General features: G+C 40.9%; 1 protein-coding gene across 1 annotated transcript in view; it reads right to left on the reverse strand.

The window, feature by feature from the left end:
* Window positions 1-2,676: 2,676 nt before the first annotated feature.
* LOC119338677 (probable cyclic nucleotide-gated ion channel 20, chloroplastic) overlaps window positions 2,677-14,656 on the reverse strand; it is a 30,787-nt gene continuing 18,807 nt past the window's right edge. The window contains exons 4-16 of the mRNA XM_037610946.1: window positions 14,466-14,551; window positions 14,145-14,210; window positions 12,143-12,568; window positions 11,469-11,630; window positions 10,624-10,719; window positions 9,116-9,253; window positions 7,332-7,580; window positions 6,524-6,924; window positions 6,225-6,432; window positions 4,772-5,012; window positions 4,512-4,665; window positions 4,302-4,399; window positions 2,677-3,010 (exon numbers count right to left, since the gene is read on the reverse strand). Coding sequence (XP_037466843.1) covers window positions 2,895-3,010; window positions 4,302-4,399; window positions 4,512-4,665; window positions 4,772-5,012; window positions 6,225-6,432; window positions 6,524-6,924; window positions 7,332-7,580; window positions 9,116-9,253; window positions 10,624-10,719; window positions 11,469-11,630; window positions 12,143-12,568; window positions 14,145-14,210; window positions 14,466-14,551 — 2,441 coding nt within the window. The 3' untranslated portion in view covers window positions 2,677-2,894. The remainder of the gene's footprint in view (window positions 3,011-4,301; window positions 4,400-4,511; window positions 4,666-4,771; window positions 5,013-6,224; window positions 6,433-6,523; window positions 6,925-7,331; window positions 7,581-9,115; window positions 9,254-10,623; window positions 10,720-11,468; window positions 11,631-12,142; window positions 12,569-14,144; window positions 14,211-14,465; window positions 14,552-14,656) is intronic.

A 14,656-nucleotide genomic window follows, 5' to 3' on the forward strand; every position in this document is an offset into this window, starting at 1 on the left:
CCTTCAAATCATGCCTTCACCGTCCCTGATTTTGAACCACCAATTCCATAGGAGCTTGTATTTTTCTTGTGTAGTTGCTCCGCACTTGTTGTAGAGCATAGCTAGCATCAGTATTTTTACCTCTCGTTCTGAAATACATCTAGCAGGTGCTCATCATCGTGTAAACTTGTATGCTAGAAGCAGGCAGACACACTAGACCCTCCTCCATTAGACTGATGATGATGCAACAGTGCATTCTTTACAGTGGATAAACTGAAACTAGAGTAAGCATCTTTTTGCTCTGATGGATCAATTTCTCATTGCTAATATTTATATATTTTCTTCTAGGATTTATACTTTCTCGTTCAAGATAAACCACCAGACAAAATAAAATCTACAAGATGGTTCTGTTTCTTCACCCATTACATACTTTATCACATTCACACTATGTCTGAATCCTACTACCCATTTCTGTACAATATCAAGATTGTGTGTTTGTGTACCCCTATATACTTTCTTGTGTCTATTTGTTTTATGCAAGCCTGCATTCCTAGAGTCTTAATTTTCGACTGATGACGAAACTGAATAATGTGCAACATCTGATGTGTTCTTTTCTCGGGTATAATGCGCAAGCACCACAAGGCTCACAAAGTTAGGGCTCACATATATAATTAGCCCTAACTCTGATGTGTTCTTGAAGGCTCCACTTTGTGAGCCTTGTGGTGCTTGCGCATGTGGCTGGTGGGCGGCGGCGACGGTGTGGCCCTCTTGTCCTAACGTGAAACTTCCCCCTCCGGTGTTGGATGTGTGCAGCGGCGATGTTCTGCTCAAGGAGAGCCTCCGGGTCTCGTTGGGGGTGCGCTGACCTTCTCTATGTGGCCATCTTCTGGCGGCATCCATCTCATCTTGCGACGGTGCGTCGCCTTCGATCCGGGCAAGGAGGTAGTGGCCTTCTTCGAAGATGGTGTACCGGATGTGCCGTGTCGGGGCCTGTAGGTGCATGGTTACAGCATATGCCCTGCTGGTGTCGACCCCTCTCTCCTCCGAGCCAGTGTGATATTGTTCTTGGTGCAGCATTCTTGGAGACGGTCCTCGGTGTCTTCGGCTTCGTTCTCTTTTGATTATCTTCAGTTTCCATAGCGTGTGAGGAGTAGTTTGGTGTTGTCCATCTTTATGTATCTTACCGCCGTGTTGTTCTTTCTTTTGCATGAGGGCGTTTGCTTGTATTCTGCCAGTTGATGGCTTTGTTAATTCAAAGTCGGGCTAGGCTTGAGCCCCATCTCGGGCTCGGCTGATGCCTTTTGTCTAAAAAAATGTTAAACAATGATTAGCACACCAGAATTTATCCTCGGTGTTGTGTTATTTATGATCCGCGTGTGTGATGTGGACTGAAGTGTTTTTTACTGATTATGTGTGTTTCATATTTCCTGGTTTATCCTTGAAATTATAGAATTATTCTCCATTGTTCTGTCATTTCTGAATTTTGCATGCAAATTAGAAATTTACTTACTTCGGTACTGCTATGATGATTCTGTGAGAAAAAAAAGGGAATTAGTTTTCATGGTTTTTGAATACTACATTTCTTTTCTAAGAAATTTGGCACTTCCCTGACGTGATTCCCTCCCCTCCAAACTCACGTGGGGATCTCCCCCGGTGGCAGGAGAGGATTTCCTATGACCATGGAAAGTCCCCCTCGTGGGATTACTACCCCGGAATATTTTCACTTTACAACCAAATAAGGCCTTATGGTTTGGTTGTGCTCCGTCACAAAAAGCACACTTGTGTTGTCGCTGTCAGTGGGAGCACACTGGTGTTTGCCCTTGGGAACTCAGATACATTTCATGCGAGAGCACACCTGCGCTATGCAAGGTGAGAGGACAGAGGCTACGCTAGAACCAACCAACCCCGAGAGGAGAAAGCTTTTCGTGCTCGCAGCAATGGTGGCACTGGGCTTGTTTTATAGCAGGACACTGGCTTGGCATTCACAAAAGCCACAGAGGCATGGCGTAGCTCCTCTGACATGCGGGTCCGCTGCCTGCCTCCTCTCACTGACATGCAGGGCCTTAGTGGTTTAAAACAGACTTCACTCTTCACATTTTCAACTGTTGACGATCAAGAGGGTGCTCAGCAGCATCATGGTTTTCACCAGGAAAGCCATCAATCCTTGCTCTAGAATTGCCAGCTACAATTCTGTCCCTGCGGTCATAGATATATTCTGCAAGATCTACCTAGGCTGTTCTAAAATCCATACGTGTCTTTGCAATATTATTGAAAGATTTGGGGCTTCGTGGTTTCCTTTACATATTGAAACCTGCAATTTCCAAACGAAAGCCGCACTCCCTCCATAATCCACCCATTCACTATTAACCAAAAGACAAATGACATATCTAGCCTCTCCTTGTAGAGTGAAAATCCACCCATTCACTATTAACCAGAAGACAAATGGCATATCTAGGCTCTCCTTGTAGAGTGGACGTTATCTACTGGTTCTAACTCCCAACAGAGTTAACAGAGCATATACCACCGTCGCAACCAAAAAGCAGGCGAACACCAAAGAAATAGGCACCAAACAAATGTCAGAAAAAGAGAGCATTCCATATCAAAAGAGTTACGACGATCCTTGTCCACGAGAGCCAACAACATCATCTGTCAACAGTTTGCACACATCTAACAACGTTACTCCTGTCAAAGCCAAAAGGTCAAACACTATTCAGGGACATCAAATGCTGATATACAACGTGGAAGAATTTTCTCAACACAGTTGGCAAAACACTCATGTTAGTTCACTCACATCACTTCTTTGAAAAAAAGTATTTTCAGCAAAAGCAGCTCAACGAGTATTGTAGGTCACTACAACGTTTTAAGCAGCAGCATTCCTGGCACCACGAGATTGTGCTGACAGGGCCCCTGGAAATTTACATGTGGATCTTGGATTGCAGATACATTTGATTCTCTTTTCCTTGTGAAACTTCCCAGCATAGCAGCAAAACCTCTGTAAGGAGAGATGGGGAAGCAAAAAGATCTTCAACATCTGGTATGTCAAATGAAAATGATGGTGTGGTCAGGGGACAATTAGTTGGAGCTACATTCCTGGACCAAAAATAAGAACAGAAAATCAAGTTAAGAAATCAGATAGCACGGCAGAGCCTACAAAGAAAGGCCAATGAAATAAAATATACCAAAGTCAATAAATATGAGGTAAGGCAATGCGATATAAGTACATGTAAACGAATACACTGCATATGGACATGCTACAGATCACCTGAAAAATATTCAGCATCACGTAAAGTTACTGAGACTTTTTGTGAATCAAGTACAAATGTTTAATGGCATACTCCCTCCGTCCCAAAAAGTGTCTTAACTTTGTACTAAGCTTAGTACAAAATTGCACTAAGGCTCAGACACTTATTTTGGGATGGAGGGAGTATCAAAAGACCTAAGAGGAAAGTTGTGACAAACAGCCTCCTAAATGAATCCTGCAGGGTTATAATTAGAAATGTGCATGCACATTCCAACAGAAAGAAAGAACTGTACATATACAGAACATTCCGCACATGATTCTCATATAAGGGACAGAAAGTTTCCGCACATGATTCTCACAAGGGACAACTGTGAATAAGCAAATGCAGCTAGTCAAAGCATGACTTCTGTCAACTAAAGTTCAGACACAGCAACAAGAGGAGAACAAGGCATTTGTCCAAATGATATTCGGTTGTAAGAAAAGCCATTCAAATGTGAGGGAAGCACACCACAAATACATTTATGGCTGCTACTTACATATTCGGTTCAAGGCTTCTCAATATCCAACAAACTATAGAACTTTCAGTTCGTCTGGTGGAGTTTTAAGAAGGAAATTCTCGTTTAATCATCATTCATCAACCCTCCATGAAACATTTGCCCCTTGACAAACCAACAAACAGTGTGCAAGTTTCCCGTGACAACGAGAACTTCAACATCCATGCAAAGAGAGCATGTAACAGGTAGGGAATCCTCGTAACAGGAATCCAGTGCATAACAGAAACGATATCAGCAATTTAGCATTGGAGTTGCAATGTTCTACAACTCTTAAGTAGAAAGCACAGAACGCTCCTCTGGGTTCTGAAGATACATGATACCAACCAGTAAGGAGCATGCCAGTCCTCCTTTCGAATCTTACCTCCATTAGTATATGGTCATGCCCGACAAACTAGTTAAAGCCATGACTTGTGCTGTTACACTGTTTCCTAAAATAGTATGGTGATTTGGTTCCCAGTGGCTCAAGCTCTAGCATATCCAAATAGCCACCAATGACATTAAATTATGCTGAATCTAGTATCACTAACCTTGCAACAGTGCAGCTGCCTTCTTTCGCCTTTGATGGTGCCTCCACGTGTCCTGGATATGGATTGCCGCAGCGGTCCTCCAGGACAGTGATTCGTACCTGTTCAACATGATCCAAGCATCAGTGGACAAACTAAGATGGGGCCTTGCATTCATCAACTGAAAACTTCATGTGTACATACTTCAGCCAATCAGAAACTTAATGACGATACCTGATTGCTGCAATAACACTAGGATTTTGCAATAGTGTTGAGAACTCTAGAGTCACTTTTTCCAAATCAGTGGACTGCAGCACAAAAGCTTCTACATTTGTTATGCATCTGATGGTACGTATTGCCTTCCAGTGCACCTTCATCCTCTCCCCATCTGATAGAAGTTTGGATGATGTAATATAGAGAAGAATATAACAAAAGATTCGTCGAACTAAAAAAAACAAATACAAAGCAATAAACTAAGGTAAATATCTGCAAACCTGAAGCTTGCTGCTCCAACCACCACGTAAGCAGCTCTTCCCCACACACAGCTCCTTCATGTAATGGAGATTTGCTTCCATCTACATTGATGCTTTCGACTCTACCGCGCACTACAAAGATGATTTTTTCAACAAGCTGATCCTGAGAAAGAATGTCACTTCCCCTAACATATAACTTATGCTTCAACTTGTCACAGACAGCCTCGTAAAGTCCAGAATCCTTCAAAGCGAATAACTGAATCTACAAATAAACAGCGCATGGTTCTCACGATTAATATAGGGAAATTTGGTTTTGTACAATCAAAAGAACCTATCATTAGATATATACCATCAAAAGATCGCAACATTATAGCCATCTACCATTCTGTTTGTTTCTATTACTCTCGTTGCTACTTCTCTTTTTCTAATCGGTTAACTATTTTCTGATTTCGGATTTTGCCCTTGTGCCAAAACAACTCAACACGAACCAGGCTCAGGCAGACAAACACGCACCCGTATTACTCGGAAAAAAAAACACCGTGGGTGTTTCAGGCATCTCATAGCTAATTCCAGAAACATATTTAGGGGTGATGTGCTGAAGTATATGTGGCCTTGCGCATGGGCATGTACAGAACATAGGTATGATACACTAATGGCGAAAATTGCAATAGCTAGTCCTAAGGCAATTATGGAGAAGATTCTCCAAAGTGTGCGCAAGACTAATTATGTGGATAACAACATCTCATAATGCTTCAACAGTTGGATTAAAGATTACAAAGACCTTCCGGTTGTTGATCAGATGGATAAGATAAGGAAGAAGATCATGGAGAAGATTTACACAAGGCAAGAGATAGCCAATAGAATGGAAGGGCTTATCCTGCCAAGTGTGTTATATGAGTTGAACATGAAGAGCCCAGGGCTGCACTACGAAATCCAGAAGAGTGGTGCAATGTCAGCTGAGATTTCAGGAATAACAAAAGGGAAGAATTGGAGGGTTGTGGTTGGTACAAATTGTGGTGTGGACATTGGCAGCTTTCTGGAAAACCATGCACTCATGCTATAGCTCTATTTGGAAAAGTTAGACAACTTAACATTGAGAACTTTGTAGACGATTACAATTCAGTAGATTATCAGTTTGGAGTTACTCCAATGGGTGACAAGACTCAATGGCCAAAATTTGACCCTGGGTGTGAAATGATCCTCAAAAGCTAGAAAGGTCTGCTGGTAGACAAAGGAAAAAAAGACCCGAGGCTAGTGGAGCGGCAGGAACATCAATGCAAAAGGTGCTTTCAAAAGATGTCATATCCTGTCATACTGCTACTCAAACTGAATTAGAGCGGGAGCTTCCACCACCTTGTCCAAAAAAAATTCCCATTTATATATGATAAGCAAGAGTCATTTTTCCAGAGAAAAGTTCATTTGACTATAGATCCGGGAGGAAGTCAAGTGGTTGTAAAAAATGATTATGTCAAACCTTGTTAAGAAATCTATGAAAGTGGTGGCGTATATCTATCTGAATATCTTCTGGTAAGCTGCTCAAAAGCTCTTCTTCGTTCACACCTCGCATAGCCACCCAACTAAACCTTTCTGCATGTCTAACCCTCCTTCTCAAATCTTCTGGGAGTTGCCTGTGGCTCATCCATTGTTCAACATCATGCCTCCTCAGTTGCATTTCCAGTCTCCTGTGAGTAATAAAATAGTCCTATGAATTATTTTCCAGTTGGCAACAAAACCAGTCCATAAGAAGGATAAAGTAGTTGTACAACGACTTACCTTTTTCCAAGTGATTGCAGAAAAATCTGCATGTTACCGATAAGTAACGCAAAAAGCAATAGCCCCAAGGCAATGATACCCTTTGTGAATAGAACTTCCCATACATTATAGGTTGGGACCAGATTACCCGCCAAAGTACTTATTTGCTGGAACCCCCAAAATAACGAATATACATAGCGGTTAACAGCAAGTTCTGTGGTTAGCAACACAGATTGTTCATAGATTCCATATTTGAAAAAACCATTTGCAGTATCAAAACAGGTTCGCGACATCGAGTCGTTTAACCATGGCTGCCTCTTTACTCTGTCCTGCCCACCAATGCCATACCCACAGTCTATAAACTGAGCACATGATGTTATATTAAGCGCAGAACAAGAATTCCATAGACATTGATTAACACTCTGCATAAAATGTGGAAGGAGACATGCTATCAATACTTAAGAGGATTGGGGAATCAAACTACTAATGATAAAAAACTAAAGAAGCAATTGGATTGCAACACTTTCCATAGTGAAGAAATAAACCCCTAAATTGAAGAACATAATCGAGTACAGAAATTCAAAGGTATCCCTGATATCAGATCAAATATGAGTTGACAGTCTAAGTGCATATGAACAGTAAAAGATCATGGCTCTCTTTTTTATACTACAACAAAAACTTTCGTTAGTATACCTTGAACACCACACCCTGCACCATTTTATTTTATTACAGTTGGGTAATCTGCGTCTTCAAAAATAAGGATGCACTTTGTATGTTGGATTTGAAGCACACATGAAAAAAATGACATGTTATGTGATAAGAGACTGACCTGTAGCCCAAAGAGGTACCAAAGTGAACCAACCACATGCCCAGCCAAAACAAATACCAAAAGATTGATCACAAAATTAGCCCATGCTGATTCAAAAATGAATCCATTAGCAGATTGCCCACCAAGTAATTGCACAAATTTGAAGATGCGTAGGGCATACTGAACAGGAATTGTGGCACGTAACAGATTCTTCGCATAGTTTGCACCAGATACCCCAATGGACTTAGGGATAACTAGACATATCATCACCTGAGGGAGAAACAAGTGTCAAATGTTGGTAACATATTCCCAATGACATATTAATTTATGACATTGTAAAATATTGTGGCTTTTTGTAACTCCAACCAGACCAGTTATGGAAACACGTATGTATGAACCAGCTTGTTGGAGTAGATCTTACTCTGTTCCAATGAGCCAAAGGCAACACATGTTCACAGTGCATGTTCATGTAGAAGTGTAGGGAAATAAGCAAAGCAGTCACTGTATAACAGACCAAACACACAACTAGTACAATATCTAACACAACAACGTTAGAAAAACTGAGTTATATCTGCAATGCTAATTGTATACGAGTTCCTCAAACTCTCAGATTGTAGTGTAGAAGCCTCTGAATACTTTGCGACGCCAACCAGCAGAATATTCTTATTTACTTATGAAAAACAGGCTCTAGAACTAGAATATGGTTGTTGAGACTAGCATGAACAGCTAATGACTGAAAGAGCTTCCGAGGAAATTGTAAGAGGAAAATTGAAATACAGCATGAATAGCTGAAAGGATGTTTTGTCCCCCGAGACTACATTCCCTTTATATATAGTGTTAAGGATTGCAACTGACTCTATTACATACTCTTAACAATCCAACACTCCCCTCAATATGGGCCTGATGCAATCATGCCCATCTTCAAACATATTGCAATAGACTCACTAAGACTCTTCCTTTTTTTTTGCAGATAAGACTCTTCCTTGACTGAAGTCACCTAACCAACAATCAAAGGCACAGCCAATACCACCAAGGCCTCCACTCGAGGCTTGCTTCAGCTGCCAATGACTTTAGTAAAATAGGAGATTGCTATACTGTATACTCACATACCAATATCACGAATTCATGACAGACCACTGTACCCACTATGATCACCACCTCCACCCTAGCCTCTATCAGAATACAATGCTCCAACTCTTACCAACACAACCACTAGTCTGGTCTCCACCTCTATTGCATGGCTACCTCTCCCAAGTTCAATCACCCTCCTAGACCTCTCTAATAGTTTCATCTCCAGGACCACCACAAAGACCTCTCCATAGCCACCATGATCACCATTGAGCTTACCACCACTGGCACCTCCAAGCCTATTACCGCAAACACCAGCGTTCATACTGATTTCAATATCACCAGCAACCCCCCCCCCCCTCATTACAGGGCCTATCTACCATGCCCTGAACCTCCCGCATCAAGCCACATAAACTCTTAACGACCACAGATCATACGGAACAACATACTAACAACTCTAATGTGCATTCTCGTTGTTATTTATAGGGTTATAGTGCTTAGGATTGTACCAGACTCTTATTAGACTACAAACTGAGGCTCTTACCCTAATACTAAGTTACTGGCCCTCCATTAGAAACAAAGAATGTTAAGAACTTGAAGAAACAAGTGTTTCCGAGGAAAACATGGACAGTGATTTTTGTAAGCAAAATTAAGCATTGGTCACATAATTTAAAAAAGGCAACTTACTCACTTCTAATATAAGCAACTTATATTCAAGCAAACAAAACACATAGTACCTGAGTAAGTGGAAGCATAACAGATAAGTCGACTATGAAAGCACCACGAAGATAGTGCATAGAAATTTTCTTAGGCTCATCAACTAAGTCTCCTGTCCCCACTATTCTTGACTCCGGATCCACATAGGCCATCCTAAACTGCAAAAAAAAAACATCTCATGCATGTTGATCCCTATTCTTGAGTCCTTAGAACGAACAAAAAATACTCAAAGTTCTGAAAAAAAGAAATTTGCTATGACAAAGCATAGCTTAGAAATCCAGGATGGGCCCTGACCCCTCCTTCTAAATGGGAATAACAGAATTAAGTATCAAAGGTTGCTAGTTATACACAAATAAAGATTGAGTTGACAGGTGCATTTTAGGTTTTTGTAGCACAAATTTGGTAAATTAATCCCGTGTAAAATATTATTGAAGCTTCACCCGTAAGCATTAAGCAACATAAATGCAAATCACCATGATGAATGGCACCTCTTGAGTCAAAGCAAGCTCAAACGGAATGAGTGTGTATGCTGCAGACTAAAGCTACAGCTACTACCGAACAAACAACAGAAAGGCAAAAAAGAAGCAGCAGATGCTAATGAAAGAATTGCTTTAGAACTGAAAAGAGATAGAGCAAACCCCAACTGGACATTTGCTTAAGCATGTCCATCAAACTTCTCTGTTTTTGACTTTTGTCTACATCGAAATATATCGAGATAACAGAGAGGAGAACTGCCTCTTTTCTGAGGCCATGTTTCGCTGGTATAATAACAGGCTGTTTTGCCTTGATCACACTCAAGCTAGCCAACTTTCATTCAATCAATGTTTGACTCGCTAACATTTTTTCTCTACAAATTTTGCGACAAGTGTTGCAACAAACTAAATAGTCGCTAAACATGGAAGAACCTTTATGTCATGATGCACTGATTGTAACTTTGCAGACACAATTTACAAGGAAGTGAAGCAACTTTAAACAAACTCTGCAAATATGAACAGTTTACAGAAAAGGATGACCCCTCGCGAGAATTCTGGTTACATAGTAGAAGGGAATTGTCGTGTTGTCTCAAGGAAAGTAAGTTCATATCAAGCATAATAGAAGGGAATTCCAAAGTTATACTTACAAGAATAACTTTAAAAATATGCAAAATTTAATAGTAGCTAATGAGTGAAGAGTAAATTCCAATGTGGATCCTGCATTTGACCATGCATTTCATACAAATGACAGGTTGAACCAGATTTGAGATTTTCACCATATTGTACCAGATTTTAAAACCAAAATACTGCTCTGAAGCTGGTTCAATCTGTCAGTGGGAGTTTTCGTTTTTATAAGTGGCAATACTTATAATTCATAATAATAAAAAAGCCTATGGAACACTCAACAGACATTTCAAACTTACAAAAGGTGACTATTTCCATTGGTTGCCACCTATTTATGAAAACCCTTTTTTTCTTAAAATGCAGGAGAGTTGGATAGTCATTTCATAGGCAAGGAAGATTACAAATAGAACGAATTATGTGACAGTATTCACCTGAAGAAGCAAGTGAAGAAGATAAACTGCATCTGTCACACTTCTTGCCACAGTTAATGCTGTCGAATGCCGACTGAACATTATGCATTTGTTATCCTGCACCGTAAAAAATAAACATGCACACTTATAGGTAATTTCGGTCAAGGCTATATTGTTCAGAATTCAGAAAGTACCAATCTTGATGTACACACAGTAATTTGACCAGAGATCCAATAAATACAGGGCCCATCAAATAAGATGATGTAACTTTATGTCTTACAGTGAGAAGAGACAAAAGGGGAATAAGTTTCAGGCTGTCAAATAGACAAAAAGATTTAAAACTGCATTGTTCATATATCGAGCACTTCAAGAATTTGTAAAGTTGACATGAACTCTTTTGGTTGTAGGTCTGGCACTAGCTCACAAGCCCAAATTGCATTGGTCACATGATCATAGAAGCAAATACAAATGGATGCCATGACATCGCATGTTGTGAAAATGCAGCCTCTGAGGAAAGACTGCCTAGGTGCTGCCAAACGCTCAAAACATGGACACCATGCAAAATTTGCTAGTCACTTCCAAGCATGGAGGCTGTTTTCCAGCCATCCATGAACTACAAAAATGGTTACAAGTGCCCACCTGCCAGTAGGATATGGTTTAGCTTTCGTTTTATTTAAGTCAAATATGGGATCCATCTTTGAGGAAAATATCATCTAAAAATTGCAGCAAATTCCCGTAAAAACTTAAGAGGCCATCTTTTGGGACCCAACTTAGAGGCTAAGTGGCCTCTAAACAATGTGGATGCCCTAGATCTACTGCAGATGTTAACAGAGCTCCGAGCTTGGAGAAAAAGGATGTAAACTTACCTTGTCCATGGAAGCTAGGAAGAAAAACAGAGGATCAATGAAAATGGCAATCAAGCATGATATCACAAAAAACTGGTTCCATCGACGAACAGCCTTAGCATGTGGGTTTATAATTGGAATGTTTGGAAGGGAAGACCCAATCTTCTTCTTCCACCCACCACCCTGGCCATACACAAAAATATGGTGAGTGGGAGTACATACAACCAGGAGTACATAACCATTTTACTATATAGTATATACATGTTAAAGCCATAGTCATAAATAAATTGAAGATACAAAACTGCATGGACAAATTTTAAGGAAGAAATAATTGCAACAAATATATAGCCCATTCCCCATGAATATGTAGAAGATGTCAGGTTTACAAAATATTTACCTCCAATTATTTATGGTTCACAGGTTTGTGTACTTAAAAACTAAAAATACACCACCTATAGCTAATGAACTCAAAGGAAATTTGTGTGCTGCAAGTGTATACATATACCTTCTGTCATTGTAAGTTTCCTTCAGCAGAAAGTTTATAGAATACAAACAAGTCAACTGAGGCTAGATGCCCTAATCTCATCTAAAAACAAAAGGAGCTCCCGCTTATCCCTATCCAGATCATCAAGGATACAAGGTAAAGGAATGTCCAAGCAGATAGAAATATTACTGATCAAGATTGAAAATATCACCTCATTACCGAAAGGAGCTGAACTTCTATGGAAATGCATTTTGTTCTTAGAGGCAGGAGGGCAATCATTGCAATCAGATTCATCACACTGCCCCAAAGGTCCAGAAATCCTCAAGTGTTCATTCTTTGGAGCATGCCTACCATCAGAATAGACACTTGATGCAGTCTCTTCAGGCATGACTGCATTTGCCTTCCTCACCTGCTTTCCTGGGAAAGGTGATGTTACCTTATTTGGCACGCCACTTATTCCTGATGGGGTTCCCACAAAAGCAACTTGAGTAGGTCTATGAACAATAGGAGGACCAGTATTGACAGGTATACACAATGGTGCACTTCCCATAGGAAATCTCTGCAGATCCAAGGTTCTTTGGAGCAAACGGACACCATACTTCTGATTATTAGACATCTTTCTTCTTTTTTTTGTAGCCTGCAGGTATAACATTTGCTGTATTAGAGAACTTGGGATTCGTGTGGCAGTAAACAACTAAACCATGATCAGTTTTTTTTTTAAAGGAGGGCAACCCACCGGCCTCTGCATTGTTTGATGCACACAGCCATCTTTTTTACTGAGTTCCAACTTCCAAGTCATACAGAAAGGGCAAATAAAAGATCAAAGGCTAGGATAAAACCAAGCTCTGATGCAGGCCCACAAGCATAATATGCACCCTCTTGGCTGAAGACAGGTAAACCATGCTCTGGTATAACCCCACAAAGAGTATCCTCAACTATGAAATGCATCATCTTCCAATTTAAGACTTACTACAAATAACATGTTTTTAGTAGGTTTGTTTGCTCTATTTCAGCGAGTCAATAATCAATTAGAGCAAGTGAAGTTTTCTAAAGCTTCTCTGCAAAAGGTGTCAAAATAATGTGTGTTGTTGATCCTATATCAAAGATATTGTCATACCCTTACAGCTCTGTACATACCCCATAAGAACGACAGGCATAAAAACTGAAACGTCGATGGCACCCACCCAATATATTAATGTAATCCCGCTTCTAATATCCAAACAAGCTCGTACCACAAACAAAATCAGAACGAATTTCAACCTTGAAACATCTACATCCAGGATTAAAAGCATGCTATTATGGCGTGTGTACAAGCTCGTACCGTAAAAGTTCACGATAATATCCTACCACCTTAAAACATCTACATCCAGTACATGAATGTAACCCCGCTTCTGACGTCCAAACAAGATCGTACCACAAACAAAATCAGCAAGCGCAGCTACATTTTACACATTAAGAAAAAATTGCCGCAAGCGCAGCTACATTTTACACATTAAGAAAAAATTGCCGATGCACCCACCCCTTTCCCGTCCCCCTCCTGTTCCTCCACTTGGACGAAATCGCCGATGCTAGAAAACCCCATGGATAACACGTGCATCTACATCTGCATGGATGAACACATGTACATGCATGGATGTAGAGAAGCGCGTCCCCATCCTAGTACATCCCCCATCAACCAACCCCTAGTATATCCCCACCCCATCCCACAAAATTCCTGCCATGAGACCAAAGGACTATACCTGGGTGCTAAAAACAACAGGAAAACTGATGCTGCATTCCCCCTGCATCTACATCTACTAACAAAAAGATTACTGCATAGGGTGCAAAACACAAAAAGCATGTAACCTGCTTGCAACATAGCATAGAAAAAGTACACCTCGCATACACATACTAAGCAAAAAAAAAACATCCTATGTAACCTAAACTATGACTAGCATACATCGAGGTTGCAACCAAATATATCATCCCGTCGCAACAAAACCAGGAGATAAGACATATGCTATGTAATCTAAACTATGACCAGCATACATCTAAGTTGCAGCTGAAATTATGCAGCCACCAAACATATCATCTATCGCAAGAGAACCATGAGATAAGACACATCCTATGTAATCTAATTTATAACTAGCATAAATCTAGGTTGCAACTGAAAGTACATCGTCATCACACAAGCAAAGACGTGTAGAAGCACGAGGGAAACACATCCACCGAACCTGAAGCGAATCAGCAAACACCTGACGCCCACGAGAGGGTAGCTTGTAAATCCACACCTGTCCAACCTGAAAAAATCACCGAAAAAACATGTGGTCGAGTCAGTGATCCGCCTCCGCCCATTTCCCTTGTCAAATGAGAAATAACTGAGAAATGAACAGGAATCACGATTCCGGTGCAGGATGTGTTGCACTAACCTGAGAGAGAGAGAGAGAGAGAGAGAGAGACACGACAGTCCGGATGCGAAAACGAAATCAGAGTCGGCGTGGTCTGTGCTGACGACGGGGAACATAAGAGGTAGAAGGACGAGCTGGGGCGCTAACCTGATGCAGAAAATTCCGGCGTGGATTAGAGATCTGCCGCTCCTCGCCCCCGCCCCCGCCCCCGTACTTGTCACCTCCAGATCCGGCTGCGTGCAGAGCAGTATGCAGTGACCGTGTGAGAACAAAATCCCCAGAAATTAGAGGTCGCCGACGCGTCGTTCCCCTGCGCGAGCTCGCGCATGGCGCTAACC

This window comes from Triticum dicoccoides, chromosome 7B (genome assembly GCF_002162155.2).
Source record: "Triticum dicoccoides isolate Atlit2015 ecotype Zavitan chromosome 7B, WEW_v2.0, whole genome shotgun sequence".
Taxonomy (NCBI): Eukaryota; Viridiplantae; Streptophyta; class Magnoliopsida; order Poales; family Poaceae; genus Triticum; species Triticum dicoccoides.